Consider the following 23,415-nt stretch of genomic DNA (forward strand, 5'->3'; position numbering starts at 1 on the left):
TCCTATAACTTCTCCAGTGGTTTCTCTTGAGTCTATCACTGTTTCTCTATGTGATTGACCGGTGGTGTAGCTGGCGAAGGTAACTACTTCGGTTGCTGGTGTGTTTGTGAAACCTAGGGTTTAGTGCTTGAGAGACCAGGTGTGAGATTGTGTTATATGGTTCTAGATCTGGTGCGAAAGAGTTGTGTGGTGTTGATATCGACAATGATAGGTGAATCTCTGGTCGGATTCGACGGTGCTCCCTTGGATCTAGTTTCTGGTTGAATAGATCTGAACTGTCGGCGGGTGGCTGAGCCATATTCTGTGATCTATTTGTTAGAAATAAAGGGAAGAAATTCCCAAGCCGTGTACAGACGGTACTCTAACTAATACAATCGAAAGAAAACTTGCAACAAAAAAGAGGAATGAAAATTACAACGGAAATAAAGCAAACCAAATTTATAAGTCTAGTCGAGGAAAACCCTCTTTCCGCAAGACAAATTACGCCCCGGCTAGTGCTCACGGAATGGCGTATTGCCCCCAAAGATAAAACGACTTCCTCCTAGCGTGTAGAAGCACCTCAAACCCGCTAAGCACCGGCGAACTTGATTGAGTTCCGAGAATCGAGCTAGACAATGCTCATATATGTGAACTAGGATGTAGAGAGCTAGAGAAGAGAGAATGCTTGTTGTGGTGTGTCCTTCATCTCTCAAACTCACACCTATTTATAGGATATGAGTGACCACACGAGAGGTCTCGACATTAAGGTACCTCATTATGCATTTGGGGGTTACCTAAGATGAAAGGCCATAGGTCTTGGTCACATCAAAGGTTTCCCACATTTTCCACATGTTTCTAATAATCCCCCACATTGGTTAGAGCGCTGCAAGATCAAACCAACACCAGACACAAATGCATGCATGCAGACTCTATGCTCAATTCTCGAGAAACAATATTGCATTTGGAATAGTAGCTTGGGGCTTTGAACTTTCCATAGTCAACACTATCGGGCATACCGACGGCCTGGTGGACGTGATGCCTTGAACCATTCCTCCTTGGTGTATACCGAGACAATAATATTGACACAATATTATTTACAAACTCATCAGTTCTCACGTTTGTGTCCTTTACTGGCCATAGAACACCACTTTGGATTCATAAGTGATTCACATGTTGAAGCGGCCCACACTTCTTCACTTACATAGGTGATTCTTTTCCAGGTATCATGCAATACCCACCTCCTCGAGGTTTCTAGGAATCATTAAAAGTCAAAACTTAGCCTCTTACCACAAGCAGGTTACAATACTCAATGATTTCTAAAGAATGGGCGAAGATAAAAAATCTTCCGAGTGTTACAACTAAATTCATATAGCTTCGTTTTCCCATTGAACCAAGCCCATGGGATCTCCAATCGTATGGTTGGGTTACCACTATAATCATCTTTTAAGATGTGGTTTTCAGTCCCATTCCTTTTAGCAATTTATGCAATTGATCACGGTTTAAACCTTTCGTTAACGGATCCGCTAAGTTATCAACTGACCTTACATAGTCAACTGTGATAACACCACTTGTGATCAATTGTCTGACGGTATTATGTCTTCGACGAATATGTCGAGACTTACCGTTGTATAAGCCACTATGTGCTCTCCCTATAGCTGCTTGGCTATCACAGTATATCACTACTGTCGGCACTGGCTTCTTCCAACATGGAATACATTCTAGGAAATTTCTGAGCCACTCGGCTTCTTCCCCTGCTTTATCCAATGCGATAAACTCAGATTCCATGGTGGATCGAGCTATACACGTTTGTTTCGTCGACTTCCACGAAACAGCACCACCCCCCACAACGAACACATAACCACTCGTCGAGAACGAGTCTTTTGAATCAGAGATCCAATTTGCATCACAGTACCCTTCAAGTACTTGGGGATATCTTGTGTACTGCAGCTCAAAGTTAAGAGTATACTTCAAGTATCTCAAAACCCTACGCAGAGCTTTCCAATGTTCCTTGCTTGGGTTGCTCGTAAATCGGCTCAGCTTATTCACAGTACACGCAAGATCTGGTCGGGTGCAGTTTGTGATAAACATCAAACTCCCTATGATCTTTGCATATTCTTCTTGAGCTATATGCTCACCCGTGTGCTTACTCAAATGCACGTTGGGTTCCAATGGAGTCTTAGCTGGCTCACAATCGAATGAGTGAAATTTCTTTAGCACTTTCTCAATATAATGAGATTGTGTCAGAGCAATTCCCTCATGATTCCTTTTAATTTTGATTCCGAGAATCACATCAGCTAAACCCATATCTTTCATGTCGAAATTTCTCTTCAACATATTTTTAGTTTCGTTGATAATGGCACTATTGCTGCCCGTAATCAACATATCATCTACATAAAGACACACAATAACAAAACCGTTATTTGTGTTCTTAATGTAAACACACTTATCGCACTCATTGATAGTGAATCCATTTGCCAACATCACGTTGTCAAATTTTAAATGCCATTGTAATGGTGCTTGCTTCAACCCATATAATGACTTTACCAGTTTGCATACTTTACGCTCTTGCCCAGGCACAACAAACCCTTCGGGTTGTTCCATATATATTTCTTCTTCCAGATCACCATTCAGAAATGCAGTTTTCACATCCATTTGGTGAATATCGAGATTGTGCAAAGCAGCAATCGCAAGAAGCACCCGAATGGAAGTGATTCTCGTAACAGGTGAATAGGTATCAAAAAAGTCATACCCTTCTTTCTGCTTAAAGCCTTGGACAACTAGGCGAGCTTTGTACTTATCTATAGTACCATCGGGCTTATATTTCCTTTTCAGAATCCACTTGCACCCTAAAGCCTTACATCCTTCAGGCAAGTCTACTAACACCCAAGTATTATTTCTCATGATGGATTCAATTTCACTGTTGATAGTTTCTTGCCACCACGCTGCATCTGAGCCAGAAAGAGCTTCCACCAATGACTTTGGTTCGTTATCCAACATAAAAGTTATGAAGTCGGGACCAAATGTTTTAGCAACTTTAATTTTTTTACCACGTCTTGGTTCAACATCATCAGGACTTGACCTCGTCCTTTTTGGAGGATTAGAACTAGTGGATTCATCCATCATTCTTTCACTAGAACTATCCTCTTGCCTCTTGCAAGGGTAAACATTCTCAAAGAATATAGCATTCCTTGACTCAATCGTTGTTCCTTCAGCCACGCCAGGCACAACTGATCTATGGACTAGGAAACGATAGGCACTACTATTAAGTGCATGGCCAATAAAGATGCAATCGACTGTTTTAGGGCCTATTGCAACTTGTTTCGGAGGAGGCACTTCTACCTTCGCTAAACACCCCACACTTTGAGGTATGAATACGAATGTTTCTTCCCTTTCCACAACTCATAAGGAGTCACATCCCTATTTTTTAGTGGAATTTTGCTCAGGATATGATTCGCTGTCAACACAGCCCCCCCACATATTTTGGGGTAATCCTGAATTAATCAACAAGGCATTCATCATCTCTTTTAGTGTTTGATTTTTGCGTTCAGCAACACCATTTGATTGAGGAGAATATGGAGCTGTGGTTTGGTGAATTATACCACTTGCATGACATAATTCTGCAAACGGAGCTACATACTCACCACCTCTATCACTTCGAACACACTTAATTCGACAATTAAGTTGATTTTCAGCTTCATTTTTGAAGTCTTTAAACGCTTCAATTGCCTCATCTTTACTTCTTAATAAGTAAATGTAACAATACCTTGTGCAATCATCTATAAATGTGATGAAGTACTTTTTACCACCTCTTGTTTGCACAAATTTCAAATCACATACGTCTGTATGGATCAATTCAAGAGGTTTTGTGCTTCGCTCTACCGAATGGAACGGCAGTTTAGCCATTTTGGCTTCAACACACACTTCACATCTTTCTTGTGAGTTAAACTTATCTACTTTAAGTAAATTAAGATTTACTAATCTTTTTATAGCATTTAGATTTACATGTCCCAATCTATTATGACATAAGTCAGAGCCTTCAAGCAAATAAGAGGATGTGTCATCTTCCTTATTGCTTATTCCTTTTCCACGGTGAATGACCGTAACATTCAGCTCAAAAAGCCCATTCACTAGGTGACCTTCACCTATGAATTTTCCATTCTTGGTCAATATAACCTTTTCGAATTCAAATTCTAGTGAAAATCCATGATTTACTAGAAGTGAGCCTGACACCAAATTATTTCGGATGTCTGGGACATGCAGCACATCCTTGAGGGTAAGAACCTTTCCAGATCCTAATTTTAGGAACACATTACCCACACCAACCACCTTAGAAGAGGCTTGGTTTCCCATGCGTACTTTTCTACCTTCAATAGATTTGTAAGTAGAAAAAACACTTCTCTTGGAGCACACATGACATGTGGCACCAGTATCAACAAACCATTCATTTGGATTATTACCATGGTCCACGTCGGAGACCATTGCGACCACCTCGTGATCTTTGTTGTTTATAACAACACGTTCAAATAATTTGCACAATATTGTCTCCAACAATAAGTACACAATTATATTGAAACATATGTGCATTGGTATATTAAAAAACCCATGCATCCCAATTACAACTACCAAGTCTAAATTGGTCTTGCATATCAAATGACAAACGATAAACACAATTCTCGAGAGAATGGATCTCAAGGAATTAACCACTTCGTAGCCCATGAACATTGCAACGGCTCGTTTCTTCATTCCAGCTTTGAAGTTCATGTTTTCTCTAACTTCGATTGATATAACCCTGTCTTAGAAGAGTACACTAATTTGTCTTGCGATTGTTAGAAATAAAGGGAAGAAATTCCCAAGCCGTGTACAGGCGGTACTCTAACTAATACAATCGAAAGAAAGCTTGCAACAAAAAAAGGAATGAAAATTACAACGAAAATAAAGCAAACCAAATTTATAAGTCGAGTCGAGGAAAACCCTCTTTCCGCAAGACAAATTACGCCCCGGCTAGTGCTCACGGAATGACGTATTGCCCCCAAAGATAAAACGACTTCCTCCTAGCGTGTAGAAGCACCTCAAACCCGCTAGGCACCGGCGAACTTGATTGAGTTCCGAGAATCGAGCTAGACAATGCTCCTATATGTAAACTAGGATGTAGAGAGCTAGAGAAGAGATAATGCTTGTTGTGGTGTGTCCTTCATCTCTCAAACTCACACCTATTTATAGGATAGGAGTGACCACACGAGAGGTCTCGGCATTAAGGCACCTCATTATGCATTTGGGGGTTACCTAAGATGAAAAGCCATAGGTCTTGGCCACATCAAAGGTTTCCCATATTTTCCACATGTTTCTAATACTATTCTGTTTCCTCGTGTTTTCTTGTTCTTCTTGTGCGTAATATCTTAGATCCAGTAGGATCTTACTTGTTATTACTGACGTGTGTATTAAGTGTGCAGGCTGAACTTGATCAAGGAGCTAGCTAGGGCTTCAACCAAGGGTTGTAATAGCTAGGATATATTACTTGTAAACCAACTTGTAAATCTTGATTAAAATCAGTCGCGTGGTTGAGAGTTTGGCTGAACTCTCTTGTAAGAAGAACTAAGAGGTCTCGGTAATTAGTGAATCCAGACGAGTCTGATCCCTACAACATACACTCCGTTAATGAAAGAAAATCAGTTAAAAAAAACTGGATCCCTATTGAAATTATGTTGGACACTTGTTTGAAATTCCAACTGAAAATTTTAAGATGTTTCGATAATGATTCCACTTATAGATTTGTAATAATTTTTATACTGTATTTTAACAACAAATTTGGTTAAAAAATTTATGCTTGCCATAAGTGCTAGTATATAATAATATAATCAAAAGACATTATTGAACCGTCTCTCTCTATATATATATAACATCAAGTAGATTTGGAGCGTTGGATCTAGGATGCGGATGGACAAATGGTACAAATGTGAATTAATGCTAGTAGTAAATTGTAGTAGTACTACTACTAGTACAGCATTCCACTAAAAATAGTCTTTAGTTGTGGATGTCAAATGTTTTATCCATTAAAAATAGTCTTTAGTTGTGGAAGTCAAATATTTTAATATAAAATTAATAATATAAAAGAGATAAAATTAAAAAGTGGTTAAAATATTGTTAGTAAAAATAATAGTGATAAAAAAAATTGATCTAACCTCATTAGAGAGAAAAATGTACTACTATAAATAGATAGAGATTAATTTTTGTGGATAACTCAAAATTGAAAAACATGACTATTTCTCATTGACGTAGATAGTATTGCTTATAACTTAATAATAGAAAACTGAAATAATAATAAAATAAAGAAATTACATTAACATATTCAACTGAAAATTATGTTTTCTTGCGAAACTAAATAAAAATCTAGAAATTAACTTAAACCATAAATTCAACTTAATCTAGGAACTTAAACCACAAACTAAAATAATGTTAGTCGTGGACATTGCTCAAATTCCTACTGTCTTTAACTTAATTTAGACTGCAAATTTAGTTTGATTCCATTGAAGATTTTAATGCACATACATGATACACTATATAACTAAAGATTTTTATATTTTATTAATTAGAGGATATGTCCTTGTAATTCCATTGCTTCAAGATTTTGTTAGAAGATTATAATTATTGATTTGTTAAATCACAATAATTATATAGATTTCACAATTTAGTACATCTGTGATTTGATTCATATATATATATATATATAGGATGTATTCATTTCCTTTTCCTATATTTCCTCCTTTTTCCTTCTTAATATCAGCCATTAGATTAGAGAAATGGACGGTCAAGATCAACATTGGGTAATTAATCCCGTGTTGCATTATTTGTCCTATTTTGTGCATTATGAGGGTACAATAGTAATCTAATAATGGCTGGAAACCGCTACGAATAATGCACCACATGGTCACGAGTAATGCATATAATTGCCTATATAATGCACAATATGTGAACTGCAATGCATACGAACAAGATGTGCTGTGTTATGATGTTTGACACACGTTTCTTGTTTCCCCTAAGGGTTTAATAAGCTTAGGGGCTAGGGTATAGTACGTACGCATTAATAACAAATTATAAAACGATATGAATAATTCACCAAATTGTCACGAGTAATGGGTGTTATTAACTATATAATGCACAATATGTGAACTGCAATGCATACGAATAAGATGTACCATGTTATGATGTTTGACACACGTTTCTTGTTTCCCCTAAGGGTTAATAAGCTTAGGGGCTAGGGTATAGTACACACGTTTCTTGTTTCTTGTCTACGTACTATACCCTAGCCCCTAAGCTTATTAAACCCTTAGGGGAAACAAGAAACGTGTGTCAAACATCATAACATGGTACATCTTATTCGTATGCATTGCAGTTCACATATTGTGCATTATATAGTTAATAACATCCATTACTCGTGACAATTTGGTGAATTATTCGTATCGTTTTATAATTTGTTATTAATGCGTACGTACTATACCCTAGCCCCTAAGCTTATTAAACCCTTAGGGGAAACAAGAAACGTGTGTCAAACATCATAACACAGCACATCTTGTTCGTATGCATTGCAGTTCACAAATTGTGCATTATATAGTCAATTATATCCATTACTCGTTACCATGTGAAGATTACATACGTGTCTACGTACTATACCCTAGCCCCTAAGCTTAATAAACCCTTAGGGGAAACAAGAAACGTGTGTCCAAACATCATAACATGGTACATCTTATTCGTATGCATTGCAGTTCACATATTGTGCATTATATAGTCAATTATATGCATTACTCGTGACCATGTGGTGCATTATTCGCAGATACCAAAATGTGTCAGTTACTTTTCCGCCAAATGTCAATAATAACCCTGTAATGCATACAACCACCTTCTATAATGCAACACGTAACCAGTTTTATAGAATCAATCTGATCCGTTGATGCCTTAGATCTAACGCGTAATATTAAGAAGGAAAAAAGATCTAAGATGTGAAAAGGAGAATAACGCTCCCATATATATATATATATATATATATATATATATATATATATATATATATATATGGATGCATTATAATGATAACCCCAATTTCCGTAATAACCCTATAAAAAATCTGGACCACACATTTTTAAAATCACGTGGTCTAGATTCAAACTTAGATTTACTTCATAAAAAAAAGCGCGGGGGTAAATATGTCATTTCGCTCATGATAAAATTTACGTATCCAAATTTCGCTCATTTAATTTCTGAATTTCGCTCATTTTATCAGTCAGTCAAAAGTATCATTTTATCAACTCAGAGTATCATTCTATCCGGCAAAACTATCATTCTATGCAATAAACCTATCATTTTATCATTTTATAATTTTATCAGTCAGTCAAAAGTATCATTTTATCAACTCAGAGTATCATTCTATCCGGCAAAACTATCATTCTATGCAATAAGCCTATCATTTTATCATTTTATTAGTCAGTCAAAAGTATCATTTTATCAACTCGGAGTATCATTCTATCCGGCAAAACTATTATTCTATGCAATAAACCTAATATAATCGGCACAATACATAATATACAAACCTACAAAGCAGTAAACGTATCGTTTTATCAACTCAGAGTATCATTTTTATAAGGTTACTGTCATTTTATCCGCTTAGATTATCATTTTATCAGGTAAAAGTATCATTTTATTAAACAAAAATGTCATTTTATACACCAAAAATACATATCATTCTATCGGCTGAAAGTATCATTCTACCCGGCAAAACTATCATTCTATCGGCTGAAAGTATCATTCTATCTGGCAAAACTATCATTTTATCAGTTTTATGTCATTTTGTCACGTTAAAGTATCATTTTATCATCTTATATGCAATTTCTTCAGCTAAACTATCATTTTTATTAGGTTACTGTCATTTTATCCGCTTAGATTATCATTTTATCAGGTAAAAGTATCATTTTATTAAACAAAAATGTCATTTTATACACCAAAAATACCTATCATTCTATCGGGTGAAAGTGTCATTCTACCCGACAAAACTATCATTCTATCGGCTGAAAGTATCATTCAATCCGACAAAACTATCATTTTATGCAGTAAACCTAACTTTTATAAGCTAAAAGTATCATTTTATCAACTCAGAGTATCATGCAATATATATAAATATATATATATATATATATATATATATATATATATATAGAGTCGTGATCATATGATAACCCCTAAATATCGTAATAACCCTATAACCAAATCTGGACCACAAATATTTCTAATCATGCGGTTGAGATTCAAACTTAGATTTACTTCATAAAAAAAAAGCGCGCGGGGGGGTAAAACTGTCATTTCGCTCATTTAATTTCTGAATTTTGCCAAATATCACATAAAATGATAAAATGATAAAATGATAGGTTTATTGCATAGAATGATAGTTTTGAGATTCAAACTTAGATTTACTTCATAAAAAAGCGCGGGGGTAAAACTGTCATTTCCCTCATTTAATTTCTGAATTTCGCCAAATATCACGTAAAACGATAAAATGATAAAATGATAGGTTTATTGCATAGAATGATAGTTTTGCAGGATATAATGATACTCTGAGTTGATAAAATGATACTTTTAACTGACTAATAAAATATTAAAATGATAAAATGATAAAATGATAGGTTTATTGCATAGAATGATAGTTTTACCGGATAGAATGATACTCTGAGTTGATAAAATGATACTTTAGACTAACTGATAAAATGATAAAATGATAGGTTTATTGCATAGAATGATAGTTTTGCCGGATAGAATGATACTCTGAGTTGATAAAATGATACTTTTAGCTTATAAATGTTAGGTTTACTGCATAAAATGATAGTTTTGCCGGATAGACTGATACTTTCAGCCGATAGAATGATAGTTTTGCCGGGTAGAATGATACTTTCAGCCGATAGAATGATAGGTATTTTTGGTGTATAAAATGACATTTTTGTTTAATAAAATGATACTTTTACCTGATAAAATGATAATCTAAGCGGATAAAATTACAGAAACCTTATAAAAATGATAGTTTTTCCGGATAGAATGATACTCTGAGTTGATAAAATGATACTTTTAGCTTATAAATGTTAGGTTTACTGCATAAAATGATAGTTTTGCCGGATAGAATGATACTTTCAGCCGATAGAATGATAGGTATTTTTGGTGTATAAAATGACATTTTTGTTTAATAAAATGATACTTTTACCTGATAAAATGATAATCTAAGCGGATAAAATGACAGTAACCTTATAAAAATGATAGTTTAGCTGAAGAAATTGCATATAAGCTGATAAAATGATACTTTAATGTGACAAAATGACATAAAACTGATAAAATGATAGTTTTCCGGATAGAATGATACTTTCAGCCGATAGAATGATAGGTATTTTTGGTGTATAAAATGACGTTTTTGTTTAATAAAATGATACTTTTACCTGATAAAATGATAATCTAAGCGGATAAAATGACAGTAACTTTATAAAAATGATAGTTTAGCTGAAGAAATTGTATATAAGCTGATAAAATGATACTTTAACGTGACAAAGTGATATAAAACTGATAAAATGATAGTTTTGCCGGATAGAATGATACTCTGAGTTGATAAAATGATACTTTTGACTGACTGATAAAATGATAAAATGATATATGTTAGGTTTATTGCATAGAATGATAGTTTTCCCGGATAGAATGATACTCTGAGTTGATAAAATGATACTTTTGACTGACTGATAAAATGATAAAATGAGTGAAATTCTGAAATTAAATGAGCAAAATTTGGATACGTAAATTTTATTATGAGCGAAATGACATATTTACCCCCGCGCTTTTTTTTATGAAGTAAATCTAAGTTTGAATATCAACCGCGTGATTTTAAAAATGTGTGGCCCAGATTTGGTTATAGGGTTATTAGTTATTACGGAAATTGAGCTTATCATTATAATGCACCCCTTTATATATATATATATATATATATACTACAGAAGTTGTAATTTATAGTACTAGATATGTATATTTGATTAATGAGATATTTATATATCAAGATTAAATTTTCTTTTAGAATTTAAAATATAATAGGGGTAACTTAATAAATAAAATTGGTTTAAATAAATAAAACCTGTTCAGTCGGATTAAAAATTTAATAAGAGTATATGTATGTAGATTTTGTACAGTATTTTAGTTTTTTTCGTCAAAAAGTTAATCGACAATGAGTGAATGATGATTGATGAATAAGAAAAGTGAATCCATGCACCGTTATAATATTTGTGTTGGATGACTTAAATAAACAACCATTGTCTGAATTAATTAGTCAGCTGTGATCCAATCAAGGGTCCATAGTAATACGTGCACTGTCTGCCTATTAATCCGGATCTAGATTCTATAGCATCATTTTAGAATAAGTATGTCTGTCGTTTTGTAATACAAATTCTATTTTTTTTTACAATTTATATACAAATTCTAATTTTAATTATTTTGGGACAACTTAAAAAACTGAAAAGGTGTGCATTCCAATTTTAAACATTATAGGATTGATCATAAATCAATGAAAAATTATAATTTAAATGGTAATTATCTCATTTTTTATGTCAATTTTACACGAAGTTTGAAATTAATTGAATCAGTACTCATTCTATTAATTTTGAAGTTCTTTGAATGATCATTCCAATTGACATTTGTTTTAAAATTTTCGATTTCTTTGTTGGTTTTGATTACTTTTGCTGAACTGGGAGTTTACCACAGTGGGCTTAGGCCCAACTACAAAAGGTCGATATATAATTAATAATGCTAATAATAAAAGAAGTCCATTGACGACTTAGTTATCCATTTCATCATTTGAGGTTGCTTTTTTTTTTGTACAAAACTAGGGATGTGTAGCTACGGTATACGTTACAGAAATCACCATACCGTATACCTTACTGTAAATTCGGTATACGAAAAAATCATACTTTTATCTTATCAAAATTTTCGGTATACCTTATTTTCGGTAAGAAGAATTTTCATACCGATATCGTACCTCATTTTTGGTATGCCGTACCAAAGTTTGGTATACCATTCTTTTGCGGTATACCTTACTTTCAATATCAATGAAAATTGAATATTTGAGTTTTTAGAATACTATTTATATTTTATAGTAATTTAAATAATATACGGGGTATTAAATACTAGTATATTTTATTCATATTATATTATATTTCACAATAAATTTTATAATTTAAAAATATATAAAATACTTTATATATTATTATATTCATATTTTACGGTATATACCTTAAATTACGGTATATACCGAATTTCGGTATGCCGTTGTATATAAAAATTCATACCTTTACCTTACCGAAATATTTCAGCAAGGTATCATACTGTACCGAAAATCACGGTATACCAAAAATTCGATATTTTTAATATTTTTCGATACGATAAGGTCGGTATTTCGACATTTCGGTATTTTTTCTCAGCCCTATGCAAAACCCCACACAACAACCAATCAACATTATCCATGAAGCGGACTACGCGCACGCGCACGCGCATATTGTAGCGCGTGGATTCAGTCTCTTCCCCGTGGAATTGCTGAAAACTAGAGCTCGACTTCCATAATTTTCTTTTATTTTTATTAATTTCTGCGGCTATCCATTTCTAACGGGTATTGCAGTTTTTTCCCTTTTCCCCCATTTTTGATTAAAAAAAATCTGGGCACATTTTGTATGTCAGAAAATACCAAATAAAAAAATTAAAGGCAATTACAGAAATGAATCGGTTGATCTGCGTATGGAAGATTGTAGTTATATAATCTATATTTAGAGAGAAACAGAGAGAGAGATAGAGATAGAGAGAGAGAGAGAGAGTGGCCATGCGGATTAACGGCCACCACCTCTCACTTCCTACCCCAACCAAATTTTAAGATTTTCCGAAGCCAAGATTGTGGAAGGGGCTTATTGATTGCTTTAATTCTTAAATTATTCGCCGGGAAAGAGAGGAATTCCTGGCGGCAACGTTGCTTGATTCGGAAAGTTTTCGGCTTTCTCGGTCAACGGTGGTGTTTGCAGGTAATGATTTGATCTCCCTTTCTTGCAAAAAAAAAATATAGGTGAAGCCCGTTGCATTTTTATTTTTCAATAATTTATAGGATGGTAATTTGATTGAGGGAAGATGCAGCAACACATATTCAACGCAATGCGTGGTTTGAATATGATTGATGGGTGCAAAAGTGCCCAGGTTTATTCCCTTAATCAGATGGCCGGCGGTGGAGCGGCTGGCGGCGGCGGAAAAGAGGGTTTCCTGCAGCAATTGCAAGAACACTTGAGGGTTAATTCAGTGAGGTCGAGATCTCATCAGCGCTGTCAGAATGTTTCTCAGACTAGCAATGGGAATTCTACTACTGTAGCGGAGGCTCTTGCAGCCTATGGGCTTCCGAAGGCGGATCTGATCGAGCCCCGAATCGATCCGTTTCTCAAATTTGTTGATTTTGTGGGGGTTTTAGCTGATGTGTATAGGAGACTTGAGAATTGCCCCGAGTTAGAGAAATCAGAGATGTATATGGAGCAATGTGCGATCTTCAGGGGTATGCCCGATCCGAAATTGTTCAGGAGATGTCTTCGTTCTGCTAGGCAGCATGCTGTGGATGTGCATTCGAAGGTTGTACTCTCGGCTTGGTTGAGATACGAGAGGCGGGAGGATGAGCTGTTGGGGGTTTCTGCAATGGATTGTAGTGGTCGGAGTATGGAGTGCCCAAAGGGTTCTTTGGTATCAGGGTACAACCCTGAGTCTGTAAATGATAATTGTTTGTGTTTTCGTAGCGGGGAAGAGGAGGGAGGTCTGGAATCTGATGAGGAGTGCTCCACCTCACTTAGCTATGGTGGTGAGGTTGATGATGTTGTTGATGATGATGATTATGATATGTGGTTTTGCGTTGGGGAGGATGAGGTCAGATGCAATAGGTTTAAGATTGCTTCGCTCTCTAGACCTTTTAAATCAATGTTGTATGGTAACTTTGTTGAGGCGAAGAAGGAGAGAATATATTTCGCTCAGAATGGGATCTCTGCCAAGGCAATCAGAGCTGTTGAGGTTTTCAGTAGGATAAGGAGTGTGGATTCTTTTGATCCGCATGTTGTTCTTGAACTCCTATCATTTGCGAATAGGTTCTGCTGTGATGAACTAAAATCTGCTTGTGATGTATTTCTAGCATCTCTTGTTGGTGATATTGAAATGGCTCTTCAACTCATTGATTATGGGTTAGAGGAGACTGCACACCTGCTGGTGGCGGCTTGCTTGCAGGTGATTCTGAGGGAGCCCTCATGTTCAGTGCAGCCAAACGTGTTGAGACACTTCTGTACTCCAGAAGCTTTGCAACGGCTAGCAGCAGTTGGGCATGCGTCCTTTTTGCTTTACAATTTTTTGAGCCTAATAGCCATGGAAGAAAACATGAAATCAAATGCAACAGTAATGCTTTTGGAGAGAATGGGAGATTGTGCTACCAAGAGCTGGCAGAAGCAGCTAGCATTCCACCAGTTGGGTTGTGTGATGCTCGAAAGAAGAGAATATAAGGATGCTCAGAAATGGTTCGAGGCAGCTTTTCAAGCTGGTCATGTGTATTCCTTAATTGGTGTTGCAAGAGGAAAAGACAAGCGTGGGCAAAAGTATAAGGCATTCAAGTTGACGAACTCCCTCTTTTCTGACTGCAATCCCTGTGGCTGGATGTATCAAGAACGATCTCTATATAGCAGTGGTAGAGAAAAAATGATGGATTTGAATACAGCTACTGAAATGGACCCAACTCTTTCCTATCCGTACAAGTACAGAGCTGTCTCCATGATGGAGGAGGACAAAATTGGTGTTGCCATATCTGAAATCAACAAGATAATTGGTTTCAAGGTTTCCCCCGACTGCCTTGAGCTCCGTGCTTGGTTCTTGATTTCCCTGGGGGACTATGAAGGAGCCCTAACAGATGTCCGTGCACTCCTAACTTTAGACCCTCAGTATATGATGTTTCATGGCCAGATGCCCGGGGAGCAGTTGGTAGAGCTTCTATGTAATCTTGTCGAACAGCGTGATCAAGCGGATTGCTGGATGCAACTCTATGATAGGTGGTCCTCAGTAGATGATATTGGCTCTCTAGCTGTTGTACACCATATGCTGGCTATTGATCCCGGGAAAAGCCTGTTACGGTTTAGGCAGTCTCTCCTCCTACTTCGGTAAGTAGGCAAATACCTATGTCCCCAGCTATAGACACGTATTTTGCAGAATGTATATGATCATACTACTATGTTCTTATGTTTTTTATATATTTTCCGTCCAGGGGAATGTGAAATTTGCTGTTTGTATTATATTATCTTCTCTTAGTGTTCTGTATTTGGGATTTAATGCTTTTCCAGGAGTCTCAGCTATTTTCATTACCGCAGATTAAATTGCCACAAGGCTGCGATGAGAAGCCTGAGAATGGCTCGAAACCATGCTGCCTCTGATCATGAAAGACTTATCTACGAGGGCTGGATTTTATATGATACTGGTTATCGTGAAGCTGCTATAGCCAAAGCTGAAAAATCCATTTCACTTCAGAGATCATTCGAAGCCTTTTTTCTGAAAGCCTATGTTCTTTCTGAAACAACAACAGATCATGCATCTTCGTTCTATGTTATCAAGCTTCTTGAGGAAGCTCTCAGGTGCCCTTCTGATGGCCTTAGGAAAGGACAGGTGAGTCAATTCTTCTACTAGATGTTATTTCCCATTTGCATCCCAAATAGTTCTGACCTATGTTGTTATGCAGGCCTTGAGCAATCTAGCAAGTATCTACGTAGACGTGAATAAACTAGACCATGCAGTTGACAACTACACGAATGCCCTGACCATTAAGCATACAAGAGCACATCAGGGCCTGGCCCGTGTATATCATCTAAAAAGTCTTCGGAAAACTGCATATGAAGAGATGACGAAGTTGATTGAAAAGGCTAGAGATAATGCATCAGCTTACGAGAAGCGCTCAGAATATTGTGACCGTGAAATGGCCAAAAGTGACCTGAGCATGGCAACCCGACTGGACCCTCTGAGGACATATCCATATCGATATCGGGCTGCTGGTGAGTTTTAGCTTCCCATCAACTCTTATTATTCCTGCAGTAACTGTTTTTGATTGGAAGCTATAGTCCTGTTTATATTATGTTGTTGTTATTATGATCATGAAAATTTGAACAACCATGATTAGATAGATTGGATTGACAGAATTGACTGTTCTAAATAGAATGTGTTTGTTTTGCCACTTCTTTCAAACAATTTCCGAAGCTGTGGTACTGTGGTTTAATTTGAACGTTACATCGTTTTCACTACTTGATGCCGGATCCTATATTTGTAGGACTCATATGAGGATTATGATTAAGCAAAACTTTTTTTGATTGAAACTGGAATGTAGTTTCTTGATTGAGGCTCTCCAAATAGTATAGAAATTCTCTGTGCTGAACTTTTGACTATAATGATTTCATAGGGACTTATATTATTGATCTTTTAATTATATGCCTCCAGTTTTGATGGATGACCACAAGGAAGCTGAGGCCATAAATGAGCTCACGAGAGCCCTAGCTTTTAAGCCCGACCTTCAGCTGCTTCATCTCCGTTCAGCATTCCTCGACTCAATTGGCGATTATGTCTCCACTATCCGAGACTGTGAGGCAGCCCTCTGTCTCGACCCCAACCATTCAGACACGCTTGAGCTGTATCGGAAAGCACAAAAACGGGCTGAGGAGCAATAAGAGTACGATGGAAAGACAGTAACTATGCCAATATAGTTTCCATATCACAACTCTAAACTCTTGGGGAATCTGTTTGATCTCTCTCCTTTGAGCCTTTTTTCGGTAGGGTGATTATGCTTGTATCGTCATGACTTAATCTTGCCAAAAATAGGAGCAAATTGTATATTGAAAAGCAGAAAAAAACACAGAAGAGAAGGAAATAGAAAAAGAAGTTGTTTTCATCTTTTTCCTCTTCTGTTTTCTTTTCATCCATTTTTTGTAGGATTCAGCAGAACTGTTCCTACTTTATTACTTACCAAGTTTCTGTGTTAATGAAATTGGCTGAAAGAAAAAGAAAAAAAAAGTGTTTACTTTATAGAATTTTATAATATTACATGCCTTGTGTCAAATTTGTGTACATTTACGAATTGTGGGATTCTAACAGCACCAACAAAACGGCGTCGATGGCTGTGGTTTCTCCCCTTGTTTCTATCTAAAGTGAAAACTTTAATTAGCAGCACACGAGACACCCGCAGCCCCAACTGCCCAAGTATTTATGGCTTTTACAGCATCATTTTAAAGCATTTGGTGCACAAATTGGTTTCTGGTGCATTCATGAAGGAAGCCAAGAATGAGATCGTGCACGGGAAGCTGAACTTGAACGTGCCGCCTCTACTGACCAGGCGCGTCTCCGGTTCCACCGCTATCTCTGGTTCGAGGCTTGACCCGGCCAACATGGTGCCCTTCTCGTGGGAAAGGATCCCGGGCGAGCCCAAGGACCGGGGGAACTCGAGCGGCGATGACGTGCCGCCGCCCCCGAAACCACCGCCCGCCCGGTGGCGGCCCTCGGTTAGGGTTGATGATCTCGATCTCAATCTTGACGGGAGTGAAGAAAACAACGATGGTATCGACATATTTTCATTAGCGGAGTCGGTGGATGACGTGGAAGGGTACTGCAAAGCGACAGAGGAGAGAAGCTCGTCTATTCTGTTGGCCGAAGGAGACGATTGGTGTTCGCCGAATTTCATCATAGAGAGATTCTTGCCGGACGCGCAAGCCCTAGCTGAGGAATCCGTTATGGACAAGAAACTTCCGTACTCGGATTCTCGAGCCGTTAGCATAGGGAGATTGAAGGGGTGTGGCTTAGCTAGTTTCTTGCCCTGGAAAATGCAACCAAAATCTTGCAAAATCAAAACTCCGGTTTGTGACACTATAATTGGTCCTAATTTGAAGCATAAACGGTCGTGATCAAATCAGATTGCCCCTTTGTCTTCTGTTTGTTTATTTTAGCTATGATAACAGTTTTTGTATAAAAGATGTTCGTTGTATATAAATTCGTGTGTACAATACACTGAGGTACTAAGATGTTTTGTAAATTGACATAAGAGATCATTTGTTTCCTAATATTTTATCTATTTTTTAACTGTAACTTTGCCTTCTACTCATATTTACGAGCTAGGCCTCACCATGACACAAAAATGAACAATACACAGTGAATTCGTTATGTGAGATATTAGATTAGAGAAAATACACATACTAGAAAACAAGGATGATAGTCAATAACCTTGATAAAATACACATAGAAAATATGGATAATAGTTCATTAAATTATGAAGTTTAATCAAAATTTAGTCAAATCTCATAAAATTTGGAAACAAAATATAAAATCACAAATTTGATTTTTTCAATTGTCCAATCATAATAGTACAAAACAACGCATTTTGACGAGCATCACCAAATATATCATTTTATACCTGAACGAGACAATGTACAAAAATTAAAATTTAGAATTTAATATTTTATTTTCAAATGAAACTGACTCGAATTTAAACCAAATTCATAATTTAATGACTATTATACCGAGAAAATTGTAATAATATCTTCTCAACTCTATCTAATAAATGGATGATCACATAATTCAACTATAAAACTCAATGGGCCCAATGGGCCAGTAAACAAATATATACGCCCGCCTTTATTCAATTAATTAATAATTAAAGATTGGCCCAACCAGTAAATTTTGTTACATATATATAATAAATTAGGAGAAAAATATTAAAAAATAGATTCAATTATTAACACAATAATAAATATGTGCGACTCTGCGAGCAACACGGGCAGCTCCGAGTCCCAAAAAAATAGAAAGGAAAAAAAAGATTTTAGGGTTTTGGATGTGAGCCGTGCGGGCAACACGGGCAGCTCCGAGTTGCTGCCAGTTAACTCACTTATATTCAACTCCTATTCCCCTAACCCTTGCTCCCGCTTATATATTCCATTCGAAATCAGCTTCTTCTTTCTCTCTCATACTCAATTACATACTTTTGGTGTTTCACTCACTCTAATCTGTATAATTGTTTCCATCAATACAACTGTGGAAGCATAAGGGAAGAAGTTTAGAGTTGAACTCCGCGGATTTCAGTTCAGAAGGGAAAAACCTAGCTGCTGCCACTTCATCTCCTAGTTATAATTAAGGTAATTTATCTTCTCCTTTGTTTCCTTTTATTTTAATTTATGTTTCCCGTTGAGTTTATTTTTCGCTTAGGTAATAGGCTGTAGGATCTGACGAATGTATCTTCTTAGTTTGTTCCTCTGGCATTTTGTTATTTTTTTCGATTTAAATTGTGGTTTTATGCTTTAGAAGTTTTCCAGTGGAATCTAGGCTTAGGATCTGTTTGTTTGAAGTGAAAGTGAAAGTGAAAGGTTTTAAGCTGTGGTCGAACATATGAATTGTTAGCAAAAATTAAGAAAGCTACAGTGTATTTTCTGATTATTTAATGAGACATCGTTGTTTGTTGATTTTTGGTGTATGATGTTAGTGGTTAAATAGTTAAAATCGTTGATTAATTTGATTTTGGGTAAATAGAGCTGCTGGGGTGGTCTGTTGAGTCTGGAAATATTACATGCTTATTGTGTAGTGATGGCCATTTTTTACCCCTATATCATCTTAATGATTTTTAACTTTGTTTTTTATGACCTGTTCATTTAAAATGTTCATACTTATGTCTAATTCTTGTTCTACACTGTAGGGTTTTGATTCCCACATTTATTCAAAAAATTATTGAATGTTTACCCAGCATATTACTTTTCTTTTATAGGAAAAATGTCATTTGATATTACCCAGTATCTCTTGGCTGCACAATCACCAGATGCCAAAGTGCGGAAGGATGCAGAGGCTATACTCTGTAAGTTTCGGGAGGAAAACTTGCCACAATATCTTTTGTCATTGTCCGTTGAGCTCTCTAATGATGGAAAGCCTATCGAGTCTCGTAGACTTGCTGGTATTGTCCTTAAGAACGACTTGGGTGCTAAAGATTCTTCAACAAAGGAACAGCCTGTGCAACTATGGGTTCAGATTGATATTTCTTTTAGAGCCCAAATAAAGAACTCTCTCTTGAGCACCCTCGGGTCCACTTTTCGTGAGGCCAGTCATACTGCTGCGCAGGTTGTTGCTGAGGTGGCTTCAATTGAAATACCCCGAAAGGAGTGGCCCGAACTTGTTGGTTCACTACTTGCCAACATGACTAGACAAGATGGATCCCCATCCTTGAGACAAGCTACTCTTGAAACACTTGGTTATGTATGTGAGGTTATTTCTGATGAAAATCTTGTGCAAAATGAAGTGAATGCTATTCTGACAGCTGTTGTTCAAGGAATGAATACAACTGAGCCGAACCCTGAAGTTCGACTGGCTGCCACTAAAGCTTTGTATAATGCCCTTGAATTTGCTCGCACAAATTTTAACAATGAAATGGAGAGGAACTATATAATGAAGGTTATCTGTGATGCTGCCTTGGCTAAAGAGGCAGAGATCAGACAGGCTGCTTTTGAGTGTCTTGTTTCCATTGCGTCTACATACTATGAGGTGCTTGAACCTTACATGCAAAGGATCTTTGAGCTTACATCTAATGCAGTCAAAGGAGATGAGGAGGCCATTGCCCTTCAAGCAGTAGAGTTTTGGAGCTCTATTTGTGATGAAGAAATGGAGCTTCAAGACTATGAGGTCCCTGAAATTGGGGATTCAAGTGTGGAGCACTCACGCTTTATTGAAAAGGCTCTTCAGACTTTAGTTCCTCTTCTGCTTGAGACCCTTCTTAAGCAGGATGAGGACCAAGATCAGGAAGATGGAACTTGGAATCTAGCTATGGCTGGTGGCACATGTCTTGGTCTTGTTGCTAAGACTGTTGGGGATGCTGTTGTTACTCTGGTGATGCCTTTCGTAGAGGCCAACATATCCAAGCCTGATTGGCGGTCCCGTGAGGCAGCTACGTATGCGTTTGGTTCAATCCTTGAAGGGCCAAGCATTGAGAAGCTATCTCCAATGGTTAATGCTGGTTTAGATTTTCTGCTCAATTCAATGAATGATGAGAATAGCCATGTAAAAGATACCACGGCATGGACCCTTGGTCGTATCTTTGAATTGCTACATTCACCAGCTACTGGTTTCTCTGTCATTACTCCAGCAAACCTCCAGAAGATTTTGGCAGTCTTATTGGCTAGTTTAAAAGATGCTCCTCATGTCTCAGAAAAGGTTTGTGGAGCTATCTATTTCCTTGCTCAGGGATACGAGGATGCAGGGCCAAGCTCTTCAATGCTCACACCTTTCCTTCCAGATATCTTGAGCAGTTTAATTGCCACTGCTGAGCGAACAGACGGCAGTGACTCTAAACTCAGATCTTCTGCTTATGAAACCTTGAATGAGGTTGTTCGGTGTTCAAACCTTTCAGAAACATCTGAGATAATCGTCAAACTTCTCCCTGCTATCATGACGAAGTTGGAACAAACTTTACGTCTTCAGATTGTGTCATCTGATGACAGAGAACAGCAAGGAGATTTACAAGCCTCTCTTTGTGGCGTTCTTCAGGTTATTATTCAAACACTAAGCAGTGCTGAGGAAACTAAGCCTATAATTATGCAGGCAGCTGACCAGATCATGGTACTTTTCCTAAGTGTTTTTGCTTGTCGTAGTACTACTGTGCATGAAGAAGCAATGTTGGCTATTGGTGCTCTTGCCTATGCCACTGGACCACGTTTTGAAGTGTATATGAAAGAATTCTACAAGTACCTAGAGATGGGTTTACAAAATTTTGAGGAGCATCAGGTTTGTGCTATTTCAGTTGGGGTGGTTGGTGACATTTGTCGTGCTTTGGATGACAAGATCTTACCATATTGTGATGGGATCATGACACACCTCCTCAAGGATTTGTCTAGCGCTGAACTCAACCGATCGGTTAAACCTCCCATATTCTCCTGCTTTGGTGACATTGCTCTTGCAATTGGTGAACACTTTGAGAAGTATATCAATTTTGCTTTGCCTATGATGCAAAGTGCATCAGAAATATGTGCACAGATGGACTATGACGATGAGGAGATGATAGACTATGGCAACCAGCTTAGGCGCAGTATTTTTGAGGCTTATTCTGGAATTCTTCAAGGTTTCAAAAATGCCAAAGCTGAACTCATGCTCCCTCATGCCCCTCATCTCCTGCAGTTCATTGAATTGGTTGCACAAGATGAACAGAGGTATTTGATCAGTTTACATACTCTTTGTTAATTGTCTGCTTGTTCTCCCATCCTGTATATTCTTATGATGTGTTCTTCTGTGACTCTGCTGCTCAGGGATACAAATGTGACTAAGGCAGCAGTGGCAGTTCAGGGTGATCTAGCAGATGCACTTGGTTCGAACATAAAAATGCTGTTCAAAGATACCAAGTATTGCTCAAATCTGTTATCCGAGTGCCTCGAGACAGATGACGAACAACTGAAATCAACAGCTATATGGGCCCAGGAGATGATAAGGCGAGCATTTTCGGATAGTAGCTAAGCATTTTCCTCCACTGCTACTGTTTCTCATGCAAATGTGCGCTCTTTTTTGTTTGTTTTGGCAAGGCCATATTTTCAGTGTCCTCATAAGATTGAGTCATGTTTAATCGAGTCTTGTCTATGGTGGATGAAGGGACTAAAACGTTGAAATTCTTTCATTCATCGGCTGGTTATATGCCAAATTTTTGAGTCTGGTATGCATTATGTACACAACATTGCGGTGACCTGTTATTCCAGTTACTACTATTTTTATGGAAAGGTGAAAGTCATTTAAGAGTTCGTATTTTGCTTTCCTGTGGCGTGGATTATAATTTTAACTTTTCCTTAAAAACTTTCAAGGAAATGTGTTGTGCATCCATACATGTTCTTGTCTTGACTTTGATTAGTGCCTTATTAATCACAACTCTGTCTCTCTCTCTCTCTGCATTTGGCTTGAAATCATACTGCAACATTTTCCAAGAGCGAAAAGATTTCATTTTCTAGTTTTGCTAATATGACTTTATATAATGTGTATAAAATTATTCATTCACATGCTGTGAGATTGGAGATATTGATATTGATAATGTGCTTATAAGAAGACAAGAGCTGTATTTTCTTGGTAATTTGTCTTAAAAATTCCTCATATTTGGGTAAAAGCAAACTTAATATCCCCACGTCTTTGAGATCTTGTGTGTGGGGCATTTGTTTTTGTTTTGCTTTTTAAAATTAACCCAAGTAAAACTAAAATTGGCACATATTTTCTGGGGTTGAGTGGTTGACTTCATTGGTGAAGTGGGATTCAAGTTCTGCCATTATTAATTTCTTTCTCATTGAAGTAAGCAAGAAGTACAAAGTAGCGAATCAAATCAATGCATCATTCTATAATGGTCAA

The 23,415-nt window shown here is 37.0% G+C and overlaps 3 protein-coding genes across 4 annotated transcripts; all 3 read left to right on the forward strand.

The window, feature by feature from the left end:
* The first annotated feature begins 12,643 nt into the window (after nucleotides 1–12,643).
* Nucleotides 12,644–16,966, forward strand: LOC121785279 (ethylene-overproduction protein 1-like). Its single transcript, XM_042183667.1, has 4 exons — nucleotides 12,644–15,197; nucleotides 15,405–15,696; nucleotides 15,770–16,079; nucleotides 16,519–16,966. The coding sequence occupies exons 1-4, from the start codon at nucleotides 13,156–13,158 to the stop codon at nucleotides 16,743–16,745; spliced, it is 2,871 nt and encodes a 956-aa protein (XP_042039601.1). The 5' UTR covers nucleotides 12,644–13,155; the 3' UTR covers nucleotides 16,746–16,966.
* A 373-nt stretch (nucleotides 16,967–17,339) lies between these two features.
* Nucleotides 17,340–17,972, forward strand: LOC121762448. Its single transcript, XM_042158332.1, has one exon. It carries the CDS (start codon nucleotides 17,340–17,342, stop codon nucleotides 17,970–17,972), a length of 633 nt encoding a protein of 210 aa, XP_042014266.1.
* An 882-nt stretch (nucleotides 17,973–18,854) lies between these two features.
* On the forward strand, nucleotides 18,855–22,827 carry LOC121785287 (importin subunit beta-1-like). Of its 2 annotated transcripts, XM_042183683.1 has the most exons (4): nucleotides 18,855–19,196; nucleotides 19,820–20,661; nucleotides 20,710–22,244; nucleotides 22,341–22,827. In XM_042183683.1, exons 2-4 carry the CDS (start codon nucleotides 19,825–19,827, stop codon nucleotides 22,543–22,545), a joined length of 2,577 nt encoding a protein of 858 aa, XP_042039617.1. In that variant the 5' UTR covers nucleotides 18,855–19,196; nucleotides 19,820–19,824; the 3' UTR covers nucleotides 22,546–22,827. The 2 variants fall into 2 exon arrangements, with proteins under 2 accessions (XP_042039617.1, XP_042039610.1); XM_042183676.1 differs by having other exon boundaries at nucleotides 19,820–22,244.
* The last annotated feature ends 588 nt before the right edge of the window (nucleotides 22,828–23,415 follow it).

Source organism: Salvia splendens, chromosome 2 (assembly GCF_004379255.2).
Source record: "Salvia splendens isolate huo1 chromosome 2, SspV2, whole genome shotgun sequence".
Classification (NCBI taxonomy): domain Eukaryota; kingdom Viridiplantae; phylum Streptophyta; class Magnoliopsida; order Lamiales; family Lamiaceae; genus Salvia; species Salvia splendens.

Coding starts and splice junctions, on each gene's coding strand:
- LOC121785279 (XM_042183667.1), top strand. CDS start 13,156: ATGCAGCAACACATATTCAACGCAATGCGTGGTTTGAATATGATTGAT. Junction 15,697..15,769: donor ATGGCCTTAGGAAAGGACAG/GTGAGTCAATTC, acceptor GTTGTTATGCAG/GCCTTGAGCAATCTAGCAAG. Junction 16,080..16,518: donor ATATCGATATCGGGCTGCTG/GTGAGTTTTAGC, acceptor ATATGCCTCCAG/TTTTGATGGATGACCACAAG.
- LOC121762448 (XM_042158332.1), top strand. CDS start 17,340: ATGAAGGAAGCCAAGAATGAGATCGTGCACGGGAAGCTGAACTTGAAC.
- LOC121785287 (XM_042183676.1), top strand. CDS start 19,825: ATGTCATTTGATATTACCCAGTATCTCTTGGCTGCACAATCACCAGAT. Junction 22,245..22,340: donor GTTGCACAAGATGAACAGAG/GTATTTGATCAG, acceptor TCTGCTGCTCAG/GGATACAAATGTGACTAAGG.